Source organism: Homarus americanus, unplaced genomic scaffold, assembly GCF_018991925.1.
Source record: "Homarus americanus isolate GMGI-L3 unplaced genomic scaffold, GMGI_Hamer_2.0 scaffold56241, whole genome shotgun sequence".
Lineage (NCBI taxonomy): Eukaryota > Metazoa > Arthropoda > Malacostraca > Decapoda > Nephropidae > Homarus > Homarus americanus.
The window spans coordinates 4,897,435-4,920,565 of record NW_024740202.1 but is presented as its reverse complement, the minus strand read 5'-3'; the positions used below and the strand labels follow the sequence as shown (position 1 = coordinate 4,920,565).

General features: G+C 40.5%; 1 protein-coding gene across 1 annotated transcript in view; it reads left to right on the top strand.

Annotated features, from left to right (window-relative positions):
• Nucleotides 1-18,904, top strand: part of LOC121875260 (monocarboxylate transporter 12-like) — a 118,086-nt gene extending 99,182 nt beyond the window's left edge. Inside the window, exons 9-10 of the mRNA XM_042379720.1 lie at nt 8,540-8,692; nt 18,674-18,904. Of these exons, the coding sequence (XP_042235654.1) occupies nt 8,540-8,692; nt 18,674-18,889 (369 nt within the window). The 3' untranslated portion in view covers nt 18,890-18,904. The remainder of the gene's footprint in view (nt 1-8,539; nt 8,693-18,673) is intronic.
• The last annotated feature ends 4,227 nt before the right edge of the window (nt 18,905-23,131 follow it).

Sequence of the window (23,131 nt, the reverse complement as noted above, 5' to 3'; positions counted from 1 at the left end):
AATCTCACATAAAACCGGAGGAAATTCCCTAGCCGCAGCACGGTCAGCACTCGCTTCTTCACAACCAATGTTTATATTGGTGATCTTGTTCCGCATCTTAAACCTCTGTAACCACCCAGAGGAAGCATTAAAGGGTTTGGGCTCTGTAATTCCCATCTTTCGTGACACTGCAGCATACAGTTCACGTGCGTACTCCTTAACTGAGCGCGTGTCCACCTCCATGTTCCGTCGCGCCTGACGCACCAAGTAGCTGACAAGTAATTTTTCCGTCTTGAGAAGCACCTGGTTGTGAAAATACTTGATCATAGAAGCACCTGTAGACTTTGTGATCTTCATGTGCTCCTTTATCTTGGCTGCATCCTCCTTTTTCGTCCGGATCGTAGATTCGTTCACACCATGCTGGCGCGCCAAATCAACCTGTCTTGTTCCTTTCTCTAACTCTTGGATGATCTTGTACTTCACCTCGTAGCTTAAGGAACGTCGTGTCTTCTTGGGCTTAGGGCTGCTGGGTCCAGGCAAGGAAAGGTTTCTCTCTGGGGGCGGTGGTCCAACGGAAGCCATTTTACAGAACAATGGATGCACGATTACACGGTGTGGCCTGGAGGGATGAAACTGCCGCGACTAGGTCAAGCGTCGTCTTTCCTCCCTCCCTCCCTCCCCCGGGTGGACACTTCATATTATTTAAACCAATTACAGCTAGCAGCGGAGGGAGATAGGGATGCATGGCCAATCACAGTCCGATACGTCATATGACGTCAGTGATAACGCAACAGAGACATGCACTGCGCAACCTTACCGCGCGGCTTGGCCAGGCGGAGGAGGAGGCGGGAGCAGGTGGGTGGGGTGAATCTAAAAATTGCGTCGAGCCGGACACTCTCCGCGTAATGGGGTACATGCACCGCGGAATGTGAGCATCCTGGCTTCCGGCAGGGCACTGCGTAAACGTGGAAACGTGGAATGTGGGACCGCTTAAAGTGAGGGTTGACTGTATACATAGTATACACACCAACACTACACACAATGCTACAGTGCACAAACACTGTTGTGTGCATTAGCATATGCACGGTGTAGGGTTTCGTGATATAAAGTTGTCTAGCACTCAGGATGGATGGAAACTCTAAGGTGGTTTTCTTGTATAATATAAGTTATATGATAGACAGTCTGGTGCTGGAGGTGCCGTGTGGTGAGGAGCTGCTCAGTAGGCACGTTCGGTGGGTAGCGTGTTGGAGGAGGTAGATGTGCAGGAGCTTCGTTAGAGAAGATGTTGCCTGTTGCTGGCCTCCAGGTTGAATGAGAACGGGACAGCGAGGAGCTTGCTTGGAGGAGGTGTTGCGTGTTCAGGAACCGAGAGCAGAATAAGAGAGCTGGTTGGTGAGGACGTTCAGAGAAGGACAGCTTGTGGGTCGCCATGCTCGCTGGCGGGAGCAAGGACCGCCAGGCAGGCGGAGGAGAAGCGAGGGCCGCCAGGCAGCGGCGGAGGAGGAGGTGTTGCGTGTTCAAGAAGTGAGGCCAGAATGAATCTCAATGGAGAGATAGAGCTTATATACACAGCAGCCGTGAGTCACCCGTGAGTCACCCGTGGGAAACCTCGGTCTTTTGACTCCGTTGCTAGGATACTGTGGCATCTGGTGACGCCCCCCCCTGGGCCTCTCGTTTGGTTGCTAGGGAAGATGTAGCAGGTGGCATGCGGCTACGCAGTTGTAGGGGAGACGTCCACTACAACGGTGTTTACATAAACAATGTTAATTTACAGTATAAAATTATACACTATGCAGTAAGTTCTTGCTTAACGTCTTGGTTATGTTCCTGAAAACGCAACGTTATACGAAACAACATTAAGCGGATCAATTTTCCCCATGAGAATTAGATAAAATATGGGAGTTACGTTCCTGAGCCTCCCCTTTCCCCATGAAATACATTACATATACAGAAAATCATTGCCATTTCGAAAGAAAATAAGGCTTACATATGCAACTACAAGTACTGTACTAAGTTTGTATGGGTACTCACCGATGGCTGGAGGTGTCTGGTGGGTAGTGAAGCGGAGGAGGCCGATGGTGGGAGCAGAGGAGGCAGATGGCGGAAGCGGAGGAGGAGGGTGGGAGAGGAGGAGGGCAGGAGGGGAGGAGGGTGTTTAGTCACTGAGACTCTGCGACTGCCTCCTCCTCCTGCGCTGACTTGGGTTCCTCCTCCGCTGTTCACTCCTCCTCCGTTGATGTTTGCTCCTCCTCGGCTGCCGGCTATTGTGAAGATGCTGCTGCTGTTGCTGCTGCTTCTACTGTCCCACGCCAAAAAAATTAATCCAGTGTTGACTGCTTGGTGCTACTCTTCTTCTTCTCCTTATACATCTCAGTGTAACAACCAAGACTGTCATCAATGCTGCGTTGAATCTTTGAGCTACGTTTCATGTTTGGGTCGTCATCTATAAGGATTTGCATACCTTGCTGGATCATGTTGAATGCCTCTGCCATCCTCATGGTAGTTAGCATTCGTTGAGGTTCTTCTTCATCATCGCCGTCGTCTTCAACGGGATTGTGTTCTATTAGTTGTTGCAAATCCTCATTGGTGAGCTCTTCTGTATGGTATGCCAGGACATCCTCAATATCCTCTGATTCCAGCTCATCAGAGCCTGCCTCTCTAGCTAAAGATACCCTTATTCACTGCTGGGACTAAGTCCGTGAATCCCAAAAAACTGTTGACACACTCGGGCCACAGTTTACCCTGCACACCATTCAGGCAACTTTCTAAAACCTCTTCCCATGCCTTACCAATGTTGTCAATTGCATGAAGAATGTTGAAGCCACGCCAATATTCTCGGATCGTAGGTTTATTATCTCCGTTTGTAGCCTTGAGCAGCTTGGCTATGGTATGGCATAAATAATACGCATTGAATGCGGCGATGACGCCTTGGTCCACAAGCTGCATCAGTGTGAGGCAGGAATACAACCTTTACACTGTGATGCAAGTGGTCGAGATTGGGAGGATGAACTGGAGCATTGTCAAGGATCAAAAGAATTTTGGAGTTAAGGTTCTCCTTGGCACAATATTCCTTCATTCCAGGGATGGCGTACACGTTTAACCACTGGCTAAATATGGCGCCAGTTATCCATGCCTTCTTGTTTGCCTTGTAGATCATTGGAAGGTGATCCTTAGAGTAACCTTTCAGGGCCCGTGGGTAAGCAGCTCGAGAAATCAGCATAGGCTTCAGCTTGAAGTCACCGGCAGCGTTCACGCCAAGCAGCAGCGTCATGTGGTCTTTTGCTGCCTTAAAACCTGGCACTCTTTTCTCCTCCTTGGAGATACAAATCCTCTCAGGCATCCTCTTCCAAAAGAGACCAGTCTCATCCACTTGAAGACTTGCTTCGATGAATAGCCACCTTCCTGGATAATCCGTTTGAATTGTGGCGGGAATGTCTCGCCAGCAATCATATCTGAACTGGCAGCTTCACCAGTCATCTTTATATTGTGGAAGTTATAACGACGCTTAAATCGTTGAAACCATCCTCAGCTGGCCATAAAGGTCTTTTCCTTCGATCCTTCAGCCTCTTTTGCCTATAAGTCATCAAACAAGGATCTGGCCTTGTGCTGGATAAACACAAAGCTCACAGGGGCATTGTGTTGATTCTGGTCCTCCATCCACATTGCCAGCATCTTTTACACCTTTCTCTATCAAAGTTGCACTCAGAGGAGAACCACTTCCAGCACTAACCTAAATCTTGTCAGTGTTGGTCTGGATAGTATGCACCGTTGTGGGGGTTAGACCAAGCACAGCGGTTATGTCCACAGCTCATTCCCCTTTTTTAAAACGCGCTAATACATCCTTTTTCGTAGCCAGGGTAATGGTCTTACGTTTCCTCTTAACTACACTAGCATCAGTAGCACTGGATGGGTGCTTGGAAGCCATTTTCAATGGTTAGAGTACAGTTTTAGAGCAAAAGCACTTAAGCACACACAGCTATACTCGCTGTATAAAATTACCGCAAAATATTGTCAACTACCTACCATAATCTGCATCAAACGTTACCAGCTGGTGTAGTGTAAACACTAGTGACGTCACTTAGGCGTCAGTTATTTTACTGGAACTAATGTCGGTGTCGAGTAAAATTTTACTATTTTCTTGAAATGGATTCATTAATTTATTTGTTTATTTATTTATTTATAATATACTGTAATATATTAGAAATGTAGGCATAAGATACACTGCAGGTATTTTATTTAATTTATATACTTGCTTCGCGAGACGATTGGTGGGACGGGCTGTTTGTTTACTTCGGCAGCAGTTGCAAATGGCGGGCGGTGTGTGATGATACCTGCGTTTATTATGTTGTTATTTTATGGTGTTTACTGTATGTTAGACAGGTTTATAATACATTTTTATTATTTTAATACAGTATACCAGTAATCTTATTTTTAATCCAGCTTCCCAAACATAAGTTTCAGTAGAAAATAATTAGTGGTAGGACCGTGGGATTAAGGCGAGTGTTTTACGATGTTTTCCAACACAACTGGTGACACACTAAACCACAGGATGTAGAAGTTTGGATTTTATACCCGGCATTTAAGACGAACCCTAACTTTAGGCTGATTTTTTAAGGTTCAAATTCCGTCTTATATGCTGACATATACGGTATGGTAACACCCAGGAGTTTGGTAGACTGCACTAACTGGAGAGGACGAGCACCCACTGTGACTGCTGGAGCTTGCACTGGAGTGGTGGCGGTATTGATATGCATGACTATTGTTTGTGTGTGTGTGTGTGTGATAATAATAATAATAATAATAATAATAATAATAATAATAATAATAATAATAATAATAATTAACGGTTTATTGAAAAGTTTCAGCAGCCCGAAGGCTGAAATTATACCTTTGACAAAAATGAGTTATTACATATAAAGACATGGAGTAGGTGGGTCGTTAAACAAAAACTTTCATTACGAAAAGGAAAAAGAACATGAATTGAACAAACAAATTATTATAGTTTGCAGTTGATGGCCCTGGCTGGTCTCTTGTCATACTGTGTGAGGTCACTTAGGCCACGTGGTGTAGTGACTCGCCCTCGCGTGTTGACATGAAGGGCCTCACGTAGTCATGGAGACACCGGGTGGTGTGGTGTTCTAGTGGTGGAGTAACTCGTCAATAGTTGTTGATATGAAGGACCTCACGTGGTCATGGAGACATTAGGTGGTGTGGTGTTCAAGTGGTGGAGTAACTCGTCAATAGGTGTTGATATGAAGGACCTCACGTGGTCATGGAGACATCGGGTGGTGTGGTGTTCACGTGGTGGAGTAACTCGTCCATGGGTGTTGAAATGAAAACCTCACATGGTCATGTCGACACTGGGTGGTGTGGGGTGGTGTCACAGTACAGTACCTCACTCTCTGCTAAGTGATGTGTTATCTCGTAGTCAGGTGTAAAGCCGACCCACTGTTGTTCCCAGGGTGGACTGATTAACGCCACCTGGTCAGAAGGTGGTGGTTAGTTCCCAGGGGTGCTTATAACACTGGTGGGTCACGGCTCTCACTGGTACTGTCTAGTGCTGAATTCTCTGGCTTAAATACTGTACATCACTGTTCAACACTGATGCCACTTCTTTCCCACATGAAATTATCACTTATGATAGTATTATGTTGATATTCCTGTGGTGAGGATGGGTTAAGGAGGGGGGCTTGGAATATGGGCCAAACAGTGGCTGAGGGCAGCTGCCACAGCAGGAGCAGGCACCCAATAGGTCTTGACCCTCCAGTGGTCAAGGATGTAGTGTGGGTGTGCAGCCACACACAGGGTGGTGAAATGCATCTAGAGTGGCAGCACTGCTTGCTCACTCTCGCTTTCAGCTGCCACCTCTGGCTAGCCCTCGTGGCGAACAGGGAAGCAACTTGCATAAGTCTTCCCCTGCCAGTACACAGCCTCCTCACCATCAAGATTCTCGCTGTGTGTCCTCGTGGCAACACACGGTAACTGGGTGCCTCGTGGGCCCAGGCTAAACCAGCAGGGGGCCTTGGAGTAGCAGTGGTGGGCCCCAACAGATGGCACATAGGCCCACAAGTTCTGGTGCCTAGCAACCATTGCTCAGCTGCCTTGCAGATTAACCTTGGTAGGTATAAGGTTACAGAAGTAAACCCCAAACAAAAAATCTGCGGTGGAACCACACATCAGGCAGACATGCTTACAGAGCTCCAACAAGACCAGAACGGTGGTATAGGCGGAAGAGATGGATGCCATGGGAACCCAACGACTACACCAGCGACCAAAGGCAGTGCATGATGGACAGGCTACTAAGGTGAAACCCAACAAACTGGGCTATTGGCAGTCCATTGCAACTCTCCCTCTTCCAGTTATTGCAACACTTGCACCACTGGATTAGAAAAAGGGAGAGCCAAAGTGTGTGGTTACAGCCTCTGCTCCTGCTTCATCACATAAATCAACTCACATGCAGCCATCATCCAGCTCATCATACCTCTCATCATCATCAAAACCCCTATACCCCTAAAAGTCCTATGGCGATGGATTAGTGGTGACGGGGACAGGCAGAGATGACTGCCAGGAGTCTCTAGTCACAACTCTGTACATGGGCGGCACAGATAAGATGGTCGTTTATGCACTGGGATCTAGGCAGCAGTGCAATCCGGTCCTGTCTGTGCAACTGAGCAGCCACTCTGCTCACCCCACATGGGGAGGGGGCAAGAAAAGGTGCCCATAGCCTGCCTAAAAACCCAACCTCACTGGGCAACCGCACCCAGTAAGGTCATCCTTATGCAGTCAAAAACACAACCAAATTTACAGATCCAGGTATACAGGGGGTAACATCGACATAGCAGCCTTCAGTGAGTCCCGGCTCCCAGATGAGGGCCGACTCACAGAACGGGGGTCTGGCTACAACTTCTTCTGGAAGGGTAAGCCTGCTGCGGAGAGAAACCGCATTTATGGAGTTGGCTTTGCCATCCGCCAAGGCATCCCACACAGGCTAACTGAAATGCCTATTGTGATTCAACGAGCACCTCATGACACTTCGAGTCCCACTGAATCACTCACATCATGCCTTCTTCATCAGTGCATACGCCCCAAACTGGATGCAGAGGATGACATCAAGGAGGCCTTTTATGATGACCTCGACAGAGTGCTAACCTCTATCCCCAGAGAAGACAAGGTTGTACTCCTTGGCGACTTTAATGCCAGAGTTGGCAGAGATGCTAACATTTGGCAGGGAACCCTGGGAGAAATGGACTACTCCTCCTCAGCAAGTGTGCTGCACAGAACATCACCTTGTTTAGGCAGGCCGACAAGTTTAAGGGTTTGTGGCAACACCCACGATCCATCACTGGCATCTCATTGACAACATCATTATCGGAGAAAGAGATCGCCGAGATGTCCTCATCACCCATGCCATGTGTGGCTCAGACCACTGTGACACTGATCATCAACTTGTCAGATCCAAGCTCTCACTTCACGTTGCTCCAAAACAGCAGAGGCAGAAAGCCTCCAGAAGAGGTTTTAATACTAAGCATCTGGAGGATCCATTGGTAGCACATGCTTTCAGAGAGGGATTGCAGGTTTCTTAAAATATTTATTTAATAATGTAGATGCAGTTTAGGTGACATTATTTTTATTTATTCATTTATTTTTATTTTTATAATAATAATAATAATAATAATAATAATAATAGGCCTAATAATAATAATAATAATAATAATAATAATAATAATAATAAAGAACCATAAATAAATACACAAATGAAAAAAGATTAATAGTGAGAAACGATATAGGCTATGTTGTGTTGTCAAAGAAAGAAAAACAATTGAGACCCTGTGTAAATGTGGCAGAAAGTCAGATCAGCAACCTGGGACTAGGTCACAATTTTCGTAATGCCATATGGCAGCAGAGTCTACCATTAGACAACACATTATGCTTCCAATATCTTCCCAGGTGGTACCTCCTTGTTTGGTAGCAACCTATTACCTCACAAGGCTTCATGGGCCCCAATTTCCTAGTAAAAGTTCACAAGTGCCTACACTGGTCACACAAGTTTCACACATCCAATCCAGTCAGTAGCATAATTAAAAAAAAAATTATGTGCAAAGTGTTGGTAGAAATTTAATTTTTACAAAACAGCAAAATTCCATTAAATGAAGTAACATAAAGTGAGGGCCATCTGCATCTGTCAATGTATCTTTAACAAGTGTACCCCAATAACCGAATCATAGAGGGACCAGGAAAAGTCGTTGGTTAGAATCAACGGTTATCGAAGCAATTAATCCCATAAGAACATAACAAACTGAGGGTGTTAGGAACCAACCGCCCTCCAAAAACTCACCAAATTAAAAAATACCTTTGCCGATCTTCCTCCCTCAACGTTGGATGAACAGGGTATGCAATGAAACTTGCAGAGTATTTCCCCTATTTGTAAACATTGGCTATGCAAAATGGCGGTCTACGGGACTTTGGTTATTGGGGTTCACCTGTATTTTTATATGTTATCGCATGTGTTTGTGAGTGAGCTTGAGTAAGTGGGCTAGTAATCACTTTTGGAAATTTACAGGTGTGTGGATGTGTGCCATGCTCAAGGGAGACAAGGGATGCAATGACCAGCTTGATGGACTGGGGTCTCCTCACAGATGGGATCTTCATTCTGTTTGCGTTATCCAACTTCTGTACTTCCATTGGATTTAATGCACCTTACATATTTATAGTTGTAAGTATTATTATTAATATACTCTCCTCTCTCTCTCTCTCTCTGTGTATATATATATATATATATATATATATATATATATATATATATATATATATATATATATATATATATATATATATATATATATATATATATATATATATATATATATATATATATATATATATATATATATATATACATATATATACAGTTGTACCCCACTTAACGCGGTCAATTGAACCCAGAGGGTCCCGCGTTAAGTGAAATCCACGTTAAGTGAACAACAGAACATATGGGATTAATTCCAATAGAAACCGGCCCGACCCCCAAACTCCACTTTTTGAAGGCACATACCTATGTTGTAGTAAAAATAACATCTTAATTTTATGATGGTACATGCACATACTTAAGAGAAATAGAGAAATACAGTCGCCAAGTTAATGTCCATTCAAATAATGGACTCAACTCCCTCCCCCTCTCACACTACACTGCCGGCTCTTCCCTCTCAGAGAAATTTTTGGGGGAAAACCACTAAATTTTAATAAATAATACCTCAAACTAGAGTTAGGATAATACAATTGACATTGCTGGATTCCTTGTAAGACCAGGAATATTTTGAATATAAATGTCATATATTTTGCACAAAAGATAACATAGTTACCTAGAGAAAAATTTTTATCTAAAATTTGTATGTTTAATGCAAAATATATGATGTTTATATTCAAAATGATCACCAAATTATAAGAATTCCAGCAATGTAAATTATATTCTGACCGGGTAATTTGTATGAATTTTATGAGCTAAAACAAATATCTTCAGTTAATAAAAAAAAAAATAATCTTCACGACACTATCTGTCAATCAAAGTACCCCACCTTGCCTCCCCCCCTCTTCCAACCGCGCGGTCAGTCCCAACCCTCCCCCCCACCCCCCACCAATCCTCCCTTCCAGAGTTTTTAACATTTAGTATTAAATAATACCTCAGATTAAAGTTAGGATAATATAATTGACATTGCTGGATTCCTTGTAAGACCAGGAATATTTTGAATATAAATGTCATATATTTTGCACAAAAGATAACATAGTTAATTTGAGAAAAAATTTTATCTAAAATTTGTATGTCTAATGCAAAATATATGATGTTTATATTCAAAATGATCATCAAATTATAAGAATTCCAGCAATGTAAATTATATTCAGACCGGGTAATTTGTATGAATTTTATGAGCTAAACCAAATATCTTCAGTTAATAAAAAAAAAAATAATTCTTCACGGGGTAACAGATGGTCGGTCGGTCCCTCCCTCCCCCCCACCCCCCACCAACCGTCCCAAGGAGATGTGTGGGATAACCACTAAATTTTAATAAATAATACCTCAAACTAAAGTTAGGATAATATAATTGACATTGCTGGATTCCTTGTAAGACCAGGAATATTTTGAATATAAATGTCATATATTTTGCACAAAAGATAACATAGTTACTCTGAGAAAAATTTTTATCTAAAATTTGTATGTCTAATGCAAAATATATGATGTTTATATTCAAAATGATCACCAAATTATAAGAATTCCAGCAATGTAAATTATATTCTGGCCGGGTAATTTGTATGAATTTTATGAGCTAAAACAGGCAGTCAGGCAGGGTGGCGGGTGGGGCAAATCTAAAAATAGCGTCTCGAGCCGGACACTCACCGCGTATATGTGGAAAAAATCCGTGTTAAGTGAAAGTTCAGCTCTGGCGAGGCACCGCGTATATGATAAAACGCTTTAAGTGAAACCGCGTTAGGCGGGGTAATACTGTATACATATACATACAGTGGTCGCTCGGTTAACGAACGGTTTGATTAACAAAATTTCGTTTAACGAATTACCTCCCATATGAATCTTCAATTCGGTTAACGAACAAAACTTCGATTAACGAAATCGTTACGAAAAACACGTTTTGTTGTGAGCATCAGCTATTTAACTGATGGGCTAGTCTGCCAATTCAGTAATCTGTTCTATGTTTACATTCGTTTCCAGTGGAGTAAATATCAAGAAAGTTGTGCTCTTTAATATTTTTGCATTTTTTATATTACAATTATTAGTCATTTTAAAATTGAGTTAACATATTGATAATATATGCACTACAGAGAACTAGTCTTTTTATGCGCCCATCAGCCGCTTGACTCAGCCACCAGGCGTCAGTTTGGCTTTGTTGACAGCGAAGTGAACATCAATTCTGTTGGTGTCTTGAATATTTTTGCATTTTTACATTAAAATTATTGGTCATTCTGAAATTTAGTTAACATATAGATAATATATAGCGCAGTGCAGTGTTGATTTAAATAAAATAATCTTGAATTACACCTAGTGAACTTAAAATTTTATTGCTGAACTTACTGCATCAAGCATGGGTCCCCTGAAAGGTGATTTCTTCTCCATCCCCACTTCCTTCTCTTCTCCCTTCTCCTCCACCCCCACTTCTAATTCCCATCATCATCATCAACCAGGAACCTTCTACATACACACCTCAAAGTAAGTGTACTTTACTGCATTTTTTTTTTATTTGTATGTACTTTTCTGTGAGCTGGAACCAATTACCCAATATCCCATTGAAACAATGGATTCGGTTAACAAAATTTTCGGTTAACGAACGACTCTGTGGAACTTATTGCGTTCGTTAACCGAGGGACCACTGTACTGTATATATATATATATATATATATATATATATATATATATATATATATATATATATATATATATATATAGATCACCTGAACAATCCGATCGCATATCGTCCATGCCCTCACCCAAAAATTCTGTGCTGGACCACCACTTCACGACCCCTCATGGAGACACGATGATCCTCCCCATACTGGCCAGATATTATGTGTTAAAGGAATATGTGCTTCCTTCCTTAGGCTTTTTTTAAACATTGCCTCAGGTGTATGTTAACCTACATCTATTGAGGATAAAATCTTTCACCTACAAATTGACAATAACACATTTCTGTAATCAGACATATCTAGTTGCTCTAACAATTGCAACCCCAGTTGCAATTGGAGTTGACATTTCAAATTCTGTGTCATTACTAAGAAATAACGAAGTCTCTGGTGTCTAAGATTGAGAAGCGGAGGACTCAGGCATCCTGGCTGAGAGAAACGGACTTCTATGATGGGGACACAAGCACTCACCGCGTGCCACCGTGCTGACAGACTTGACACTCCTTACTTGACAAGTTTTACTAACCATTAGTTGTGTCGGTTATCTAGTGAATTTAGTCAATATTGTACAACACAAGTACACTGTACAGTGGTCCCTTGGTTAACAATGGACCTAAGTGCAAACCTGTACTGTACATGTACTAAAATTGTTATGTCTATTCCAAATACAGATTGTTTATACAGGTATTCAAAATCATCTATCTTACAAGAATCCCTGCAATGTAGTTATATTCACCCAGGTCGTTGGGTGGCATTATGAAGAGCTTAGTCACTCTTAAGGAATGATAAATAAACACGCAGGCCTTCAGCGGCAACTGTCAAATCATATCTCAAATAAATAAACAAACACCAGACACTCTGTCATCTCACCTCACTTGCCCCTGCTCCCCCCTCTTCCCCACGCCTGCTGGCTACCTCCCTCCTTGTGTTCCTAGACAGGTGGTGATAACTTTGTGCCTAAGGTGTTTATTTTATATAATATCTCAGACTAAAGTTAGGATAATATAATTTGCATTGCTGAAATCCTTGCAAGACAGAGATTAATTGAATATAAACGTCATATATTTTGCTCGAGATAAAATTGTAGCACATTAGTTTACAATACTGTAGTACATTTTATAATATAAAGTTTTTCAACTGTATTTTGGTAGATTTACATAAATTTCTTCATTTATTTTCATCATTTTACATGCACACACCATTACTAAAAAAGCGTAAAGGAATACTGTAAATGACTTTGGTGCAAAGCTGGAGTTCACATGTACTAATTTGATTACGGTACTAAAATTGTTTATGTCTAGTCGAATTATAGGTTGTTTATATTTAAATAAATCAACATCTTACAAGAATCCCAGCAATGTAAGTTATCACAGGTCATTTCACTGGCTTTTTATAGGAAGAAGCTTGTCACCTAAGAACTAATAAATACGCATAAGACCTGGGCCTGTGCCAACTCAAACCACTCCCCTCCCCCATGCCCCCTCCTAAGCTCTCCCCCCATCTGCCCAGCAACTGGAATCCTTGTAAAACAGTGAATAATTTTAATATAAACATCATGTATTTTTTGCAGAGATAAAAATTAATATCCTGTATCACAATACAGTAGTGATTTAGAGTAAAGTGTATATGTGCGTATATAGTAATCCACATACGTAAATATAATAAGTTTATGTGATGATAGGACAGCGTCCATTTCGGTTAACGTCACGTTTCAAGCGTATCTAGGGCGTTAACGGTGCATGACTGTATGTATATATATATATATATATATATATATATATATATATATATATATATATATATATATATATATATATATATATATATATATATATATATATATATATATATATATATATATATATATATATATATATATATATATATATATATATATATATATATATATATATATATATATATATATATATATATATATATATATATATATATATACAGTCATGCAGTTGGCGTCACATGACGTTCAGGATTCAACACGCCGAGGCTGAGGTGGGGAGGGAGTTGATAGCAGACAGAGTCTGTGTATCAGTTAAGTGACTAAAAATTAATACTCACGTATGTGGATTAATATATATGCACATGTACACTTTTTACTCTTAAATCACTACTGTATTGTGATACAGGATAATTTTTATCTCATGTGCAAATACATGACGCTTATATTAAAATTATTCACTGTTTTACAAGACCCAGCAACGCCGGGCAGATGGGGAGAGAGAGGGAGGAGCGAGCGAGATAAGTGGGGGAGGGAGGTAGTATCGCTTGATAGTTGGCACAGGCCCAGGTCTAACGCGTATATTTACTAGTTCTTAAGTGACTAAGCTTTCTTATAAAAAAGCCAGTGAAAATGACCTGTGAATATAATACTATTGTTGGGATTCTGTAACATAGTGATTAATTTGAATATAAACATGCTATAATTTGGTACTGACAAAAAACAATTTTAGTAATCAGAAAGAATTGAAAAGAGCGTAATCTAGCTTATAATTAACGCCATTTATTTCTATTACGCTTTTACTAAGGTGCATGTAAATGGATGAAAATAAAAGAAGAAATCTATGTAAATCTACCCAAAAATACAGTTGAAAAACTTTTTATGAAATGTACTACAGTACTGTACACTAATGTACAACAATTTTTATCTCTTGAGCAAAATATATGACGTTTATATTCAAATTATTGGCTGTCTTGCAAGGATTCCAGCAATGCAAATTATAATCTCCTAACTTTAGTCTGAGATATTATATAAGATAAAAACTGAAAGCCTAACACCCTGACTGGGGGGGGGGGGCGGGAGTTAGGGACTGACGGACGGAGCCAGCCAGCCAGTGAGGGGTTGGGGGGATTCAGGTGATAAGTTTGAGCCGAAGGTCTCTGTGTGTTTATTTAAGCTTCTCTCATTATAAAATGCCAGTGATATGACCTAGGATAATATAATTAACAATGCTGGGATTCTTGTAAGATACTGATTTATTTGAATATAAACATGTTGTAATTCGCACTAGACATAAAAATTTTAGTACCGTAATCAAATTAGTTCATGTGCACTCCAGCTTTGCACTAAGGTCATTTATTTCTTTCACGTTTCTTTTAGTATGGTGTGTGCATGTAAATGGATGAAAATAAATGAAGAAATTTATGTACATCTACCCAAAAATACAGTTGAGAAACTTTTTATAAAATGTTTTTATAAAATGTACTACAGTACGCTTATATTTAAATTAATCTCTGTCATGCAAGGATTTCAGCAATGCAAATTATAGTATCCTAACTTTAGTCTGAGATATTATATAAAATAAACAGAAAAGAATCACCAATCTTTTGTCTGGGAACACGAGGTAGAGGTAGGTAGCCAGGAGCGTGTGGGAAGAGGGGGGAGCTGGGGGTAGGGGGCGGGAGGTGAGGTGAGGTAACAGAATCTCTGGTGTTTGTTTGTTTATTTATTTGAGATAAGAGTGACAGTTGGCGCTGAAGGCCTGTCTGCGTGTTTATTTATCATTACTTAAGAGTGACTAAGCTCTTCTCATAATTTGCCACCCAAACGACCTGGGTAAATATAACTTACATTGCTGGGATTCTTGTAAGATAGTAATTTATTTGAATACCTGTATAAACAAGCTATATTTGCAATAGACATAACAATTTTAGTGCCGTAATCATTTAGTACATGTACAATACAGGTTTGCACTTAGGTCCATTGTTACTGTACAATATTGACTAAATTCACTAGATAACGTATGCCTGGCAGCACAATCTATAAGAATACGCGATGCATACGTGACTGTGCCCGCTCTAGGGCCATTTAGGTTCGCTACGTCCCATTATTTGAATGTTTTTTTTTTCAGTTTAAATTTTAATTGTTTATTCCTTGATAGAGGAAGCGGGATCCTAGTGCTTTCACTTGGTACCCCTCTGCCATAACACCAGAAGCAACTGGCCAGTGTCACAAGTATATACAGTACAGTACAGTCATCCCTTGGTTATCGCGCCTAATTGGGACCCCGCCGATAACGAAAGTACAGAACCTATGGGATTTATTCTAATTGGTTCCAGGCACCCAAGACTCAACCCCAATTTTCCCATTTTACGACCATTTAGACCCACTAAAGATATAGATAATGTTATGGTAAGTATCAGAAACACACATTGGCATGGCTAGGTTTATTACAAAGTGTTGAAAAGGGTACAATAAGGAAGAATACTTTTGTTATTGGGTACATTACTGTACTTACAGACTTGAACTGGTCTTGAGGGAAGGGATGCTGAGGCTAGAGGGTAGAGAGTTAGTGGTCCCCACCTGACACTAACTCTTCGAGTAACTCATCATTCTCTTGAAAACTCTCTAAGTCAGTTTGAGGTAGTACAAGTGGCTGTTGTTGTGGACGAAAAAAGTCCGTAATTTGTCTCTGTAGAAATACGTTGTGGTGATGGTTTAGCTGGTTAACATAAGGCTGGAGTGCTCTGCCTATGATACCAGACACACTTTCACTGTCGCCGGCCGGGGGAGGGTGCTGTTCGATGAGGTTTTTCAACCGTTCACTCAACTCAATGATCTCCCTGACTTTTGACATGGGCTGTGCGGCGGGTTGTGCTTCTGGGCTGTCTTCTCTGTTCCGTCTGTCTTCCTCCGCCTGCCTGTCTTCCTCCATAATATCCTCTGCTGGAGGCATAACAGGTTCAAACATAGCCCGTATGTCGTCCTCTGTCGTCTCGTCGAACCCTCGTCCTGCCAGACGCCTCGTCTCCTCTGCCACATACTCAACCTTTGCCTGGACAGACTGCGGTTTCCCTGGCACTTCCTGTCGTCAGTCCTCAGGCAAACCCTCTAACACATTTCTCCAGGCATGGTTTACGGTCGCTGGCGTCACTGCACCCCAATACTCAACCATTAAGTCGATCGCTTCCTTGACGTTAAATGCCCGCCAGTACTGCTTGACTTGCTGCTCCGCCACTGTATCTACGTCCCCCCCTCCCTCCTCCTCCTCACTGTCGACCAGCATCTGCACAGCATTTTCGTCCTCAGTTGCAAAGCGCATCCTCCTGAATTGTTTGCGGGAGTAAGCAGCCTTGACACACAAGATTGTTTCCATGTCCTTCGGCTGGATGAGAGATGTCTTATTAGGGGGTAGAAATTCCACTCGTGTTCAGATGTGCTGATCGTAGTAGAGGAGGATGGCCGGGAGCGTTATCTAGCAACAAGAGAATGTTGAAGCAGATGTTTTGTGCCTCACAAAAGACCTGGACCTCGAGAACGAAGAAGTTGTTAAACCAATCCAGTGACAGCTTCCCTGACATCCAGGCCTTCTTGCTTGTAAGCCAGTTCACATTAAGCCTCGTCATATCTTGTCGTTTGTGGGCTCTGGGCTTCTTTGCTCGATGGATAACTGTCGGTTTCATCCTTCATGATCCCATAGCATTAGTGGTGAACAAGACGGTGAAACGCTCCTTAATTGCCTTCCTGTCGCGGACCTTGGCTGACGACTTGGTGATGAATGTCCTCTTAGGCATGACCTTCCAATTGAACCCCGTCTCGTCCATATTAAAGATTTGGTCCTTGTTGTACTGGCCCGTTGCGATGATGTCCCGTAGGATTTGAGGATATACCCTGGCACTGGCACAGTCACCACTTGCAGCCTCACCAGAAATCTACACATTCCTCACTTGGTGTCGTGACTTGAAGTTCTCGATCCAACCTTTAGAAGCGTTGAATGCAGGTAGGTTTGCCACTTTCCACTTCCTAGCGAGCTTCTGGTAAAGTTGTTTGGCGGTATCCATTAAATCTCTGGTCTCGACGGCCATGTTTCTTCTTCCTTGCTTCTGAACATACCATACGAAAGGTTGTTTGGTCTTCGTCAGTAACTGATTAGGACTCCTGCTGGCTTGGGCTAATGCGTTGGTTTGGGCTAGTTCCATGTGTTTGACAATATGATCCTTCATCTTGTATATCCCCCTAATTGTGGACTCATTGATGCCGTAAGTGAGGGCCACTGCCCGCTTCGATTTGCCGCCATCAATTTGCTTCATCACCTCCAATTTCTCGGCATACTTCAGCATCTTCCTCTTCTTTATTTGCCTCTGAGCGGCAGGTCCAGGTACGGGGGCTGGTGGTGGGGGCATGTTGGGAGGGGCCTCAGCCATCATGGACAACAATAGGGTCCACACAAAAAAGAGTAATCCTTGGTTTCCGTGCACAAGCCACGGTTATCACAACTACGGGGAGCCGGGATAGAGGGACGCTTTCTGAAACTCCCCTTCTACCCCAGCTGTAGTGGTGCGGGCCAATAAAAGACGAGCTTTGATGGCTGAAAAATCCCGGCCGATGAAAACAGCTCACTCGTGTGATGACGTCGAGGGCTGATGCGCAGTTCAGTGCGCGAGCGAGGCATGTGTGAGTGCTTGTGTTTATACAACGGCTTTCAAGTTTTGTTACCTCTATCCATTTTCATCCAGCAAATGTGTTATTGTCAATTTGTAGGTGAAAGATTTTATCCTCAATATATGTTGGTGAAGCAAGGGGGTAACAATACACCTGGAGGCAACTGCGTGATAACTAAATTCTCGGCCTGAAAAATGCGCTATAACAGCAGGTGTGCAGATTTTGATGAAGGCGTGATAACGAAAATCGCAATAACCAAGTGTGCTATAACCAAGGGATGACTGTATATTGTTGACTGGGTTCATAATTAGATTACGCGTATACAGCAGTACAGTGATATGTCCGTTAGCCGGAACAATTGGTGCAGAGCACTTTCGGGAATGAGAGATTTCCAGGTAATGAGATGACTTTCTCGAAGCTGGACAAAATCCTTCATCCCCAGGAAAATTTTCACGGGATTTTAAAAAATTGCACATTACATTATCTCTTGAACCCGGAAAGAAAGCCCCCATCTCCGTAATTTTTTCAGGTACTGGAATTTTATTAGAATCTTCCAGAATGATGCATTATTCATCTCAAAGCTAGAAAAAATCCCCCATCCCCAGAATTTTCCAGATACTGGGAAAATTTCTCGGAATTTTCCAGAAAATGTGCCCCTTGGAAGATCGTTCCCAAAGTTTGAATTTTCTGGAAAATTTCGGCATTGGTAACAATTTTCTGAGAAAATTTCAATTCCGGCTATCGGAGAATTCCGGTGAAGAGGGATTACGGCTACCGGTAACAGTAATAATTGCACATTAAAGAATCAACCTTGGTTCAACACTAGATTAAATTTCTAAATGAATTGCATAAATTTTTTAACCAGATTTCATAAAGATTTTTGTTTTTCAGGATCGTGCCCGACATCTAGGCATCCCCGATCGCGAGTCATCTTTCTTGCTGGCAGTGGTAGGCATCTCCAACACTGTCAGTCGTATTCTTCTTGGGTACATCTCGGACCAGCCATGGGTGAACAGACTCTATCTCTACAACACAGCTCTTACTCTGTGTGGCATTGGTCAGTTTTTAGTATTTTCTTCCTCGGTTAGGTTTAATTTTCTTCACTAGAGAAGTCAAAATGCCTTCCACACATTCACACAAACTCAGTTGAATACTTGATTTACCTCATAAATAGCAAAATAAGGAAAATATAATTTTATACATACTTTAAATAAAAACATACATTAAATATATTCCACTGTGAAGATAAGAGATCCTAAAAAGCAAGTTACATGGGTTTGTTTGTGTCCCAAGCTGCTTCTAGTGAGTCTATATATCAGTACCTTTAATATACTGTACAGCAAGTAAATCAGTGTAAACAATTTACACCTCTGGGTGTTACGGTGAGGTTGCTTTTAAGCCCATCGTGGTTCAGTGGAAATGCTGCCTGACTGCCAACTGTGGTGTAAATTATTCATATTCCAGTGAGTTGCAAGATTTTTTACAAGAAGGACTCAATAAATAATTATTGTCTGATTGAATAAATAGCCCTATACCTTGAATATCTATATTTATACATGTATTTATTTACATGTATACTGTACAGTATTAATAAACTACTATTTTTGTTTTCACAAAGTTTTTGAAATTAATATTAATCACGATTATAAACAAATGTTCAAATTATTTTTGCCAGATGCTGCCTTTTGTCACATGGGGCAATGGGAGACAATATTCATGAACTCTCTGCTCTTGGCAAATGTTGCGACTCACTAGATGTTGCTGGGATGTAAACACACCCATTTAACTCCCTCTTCAGGAACTCTATACTTCTGAATTAGGGTTGCCATATGTCCGTATTTTCCCGGACAAGTCCTCCATTTAGGTCTTGAAATCTCCAACCGGAAGTAAATTTTAAAATTCTTCAAAAGTCCGAAATTTCAGCTTCCATCATTTTCTCCACGGAAAATAAACATGAAACTGTGATGATGAGAGAGAGAGATGTGAGAGAGGGGAGGTGGAAATCGTAGAGATCTCGTTTAGTTTTCGTCAGCTGATAAGTCACGTGTACGCCTGTATGGTGTTGTCAACTTAGGTGCTAGCAGTTTTTGGGCTAGCATGTAGTGCCATGTACTGATTTTCCTTGTTCTTCATCCACGTGCATTATTAAAAAAAATTGTATATAGTGCTATTACAGCCATAAATGAAATGTTGAAATTATACCATTTTTTTCTCATGGCTGTTTTACACTAGCATTTGTTTTTCTTGTCCTGCATTTAAGACATTTTAGCAATTTTCAACGATAATCTTGATGTGCATGAGCACATCAAGTCACACACAGTGGGGGAAGAAGACTGCAGCTAAGGGAATGAAGATATTCAGCTTTAAGCAAAGGTAATTTTTTTTATTATTTTTAAGATTTCTTTACCATGTATGTTGTATATTAGCCTACATTAAAAGTGCTTTCGTGTAATTCACATCTTCAGGGGTGAGTACAGACTAAGGAGAAGAAGTACAAAACAAGGTGTATATATACAGAGGAGGGTGAGATCAAGTCCACAATGGTCAGGTATTAGGTAATGACCCTACTAATCTTTAAAAAAGCACTGCAACGGTCGGTAGTCAGGTCAGAGGGTAAGGAACTCCAGTAAATCATCAACTGGGACCTTTGTAAAGAGTGATGTTACATCAAAACTGACCAGCCTAATAACCCAGCAAGACCCATCATTAGCTTAGTTGGGTCAATCTCTCATAAATTATCTAAATGGTTAGTTTCTTTACTAAATCCCCTAGTTGACAACATTTCTAACTCTAATATAAAGAATAATATGGATCTGGTTGATAAACTCAATAACTTACACATTAATTATGATTTTAAACTGGTCAGTTTTGATGTAACATCACTCTTTACAAAGGTCCCAGTTGATGATTTACTGGAGTTCCTCATAGATTCCCTGGATAATATTTCATTGCCCGTCTCGAAAGATGATTTCATCGAACTCGTCAAACTATGTATTAAGGATTGTAAATTTGAATTCAATGGAGAATATTATGCTCAAAAATTTGGTATGGCAATGGGTAATCCACTCTCACCTGTATTAAGCAACCTATATATGGAATTCTTTGAAAAGAATCTATTAAGTAATATTTTACCACCGTCAGCATTCTGGTTTAGATATGTAGATGATGTATTATGTCTCTGGCCAAGTAATGAGGACCTAAAAGCTTTCCTGCCACAACTTAATAACTTAGCCCTCTCGATCAAATTCACTGTGGAATTAGAGCATGACTGTAAATTGCCATTCCTAGACTGTCTGATACACAGAATAGGTAACACCTTTAAGTTCAGTACTTATAGAAAACCTACTAATGTGTGTTCATACATTCATTATTATTCTGCCCACCATAATAGAGTCAAACAGTCAGTATTTTCAACAATGTTTTTACGTGCTTTGAGAATTTGCAGCCCGGAATTCATTGATGAGGAATATAAATATATCTATAATATTGGCTCAAACCTTAAATACTCTAGATCTTTCATAGACAAATGCCTGAACATTACTAAGAAATCTTTTTATAGAACTGATCCCAAGCCCACCCATGACCAAAAGAACCTCTTAGTATTACCATTTCACAAAAAATTTCTCTCAAATTCCTTTACAACTAAAAACCTGGAACGTCAATGTGGCATTTAAAAACTCATGCACTGTTAAACAAATGTTAATCAGGAACTCCCCCAACAACACAATTGGTTGCATTTATAAAGTTCCTTGCAAGGAATGTAATATGTTTTACTTAGGCCAGACAGGTAAAGATCGTGTAACTAGACTTAAACAACATAAATATAGTGTTAGGACAGGCCAGGAATCCAATGCTCTGTTTGTTCATTTGAGGGATTCATCTGACATTGTACTGGAAACATTATAGAATCTAGTCTCATTAAACATACCGAAGCAGTCAACATGAATTTGAGTAATGGCATGTACAAACTGGACAATTTTGTAATTAAGAAGATTTGTAACCAGGTGAGAAGGTTGGGTCACCTTACCCTCTGACCTGACTACCGACCGTTGCGGTGCTTTTTAAAGATTAGTAGGGTCATTACCTAATACCTGACCATTGTGGACCTGATCTCACCCTCCTCTGTATATATACACCTTGTTTTGTACTTCTCCTTAGTCTGTACTCACCCCTGAAGATGTGAATTACACGAAAGCGCTTGGGAACTTCGTGTTTTCTTTTTCCTTGTGGTTATCAGCATATACCTGGATCACGCGCACCTACAGTGATTTACTTGCATATATATATATATATATATATATATATATATATATATATATATATATATATATATATATATATATATATATATATATATATATATATATATATATATATATATATATATATATATATATATATATATATATATATACCCACAATTTACTAGTCAAATTGAACCCATGAGATTACCATGCGTAAAGTGAACAACAGAACATAGGATTAATTCAATAGACACTGGCCGACCCCAAACTCCACTTTTGTGACACACAACTATGTTGTAGTAAAAATATTAGCTTAACTTTATGATGGTATGCAATCAATGCTCTGTTTGTTCATTTGAAGATAAGCAATGCATTGACGGGATAATGCCTCCGCAATATTGCCTTGTAATTCAGAGATTGACAGTAGGAACATTATAGAATCTGAGTCTCATAAATATGCCGAAGCTTGATCAACTGGGTGAGTAATGGCATGTACAAACTGGACAATTTGTAATTAGAGATTTGTAACCAGGAGAAAGGTTTGGTCACCTTACCCTCTAACGACTACCGACGTTCTTGATTGCTTTTTAAAAGATTAGTGAGGCCATTACCTATCTACAACCATTGTGGACTTGATCTCACCCTCCTCTGTATATATACACCTTGTTTTGTGCTTCTTCTCCTTAGTCTGTACTCACCCTGAAATGTGAATTACAGCGCTTAGGAGCAGTGACACTTTCCCTTGTGAAGTTATCAGCATATACCTGGATCACAGCGCACCTACAATGATTTATTTGCATATATATATATATATATATAACATATATATATATATATATATATATATATATATATATATATATATATATATATATATATATATATATATATATATATATATATATATATATATATATATATATAAAAGTGAACAAGAACATAGGGATTAATTCCAATGAACCTTGACCAGCCCTTTTGGCTGACACACAACTATGTTGTATTAAATATTAACAACTTTATGATGGTATGCACACAATTAATATAGAAGAGGTTAGGTTACGAAAAATAAAGGGTAAGTTTGGAAAAAATAAAAGGTTAGGTTAGG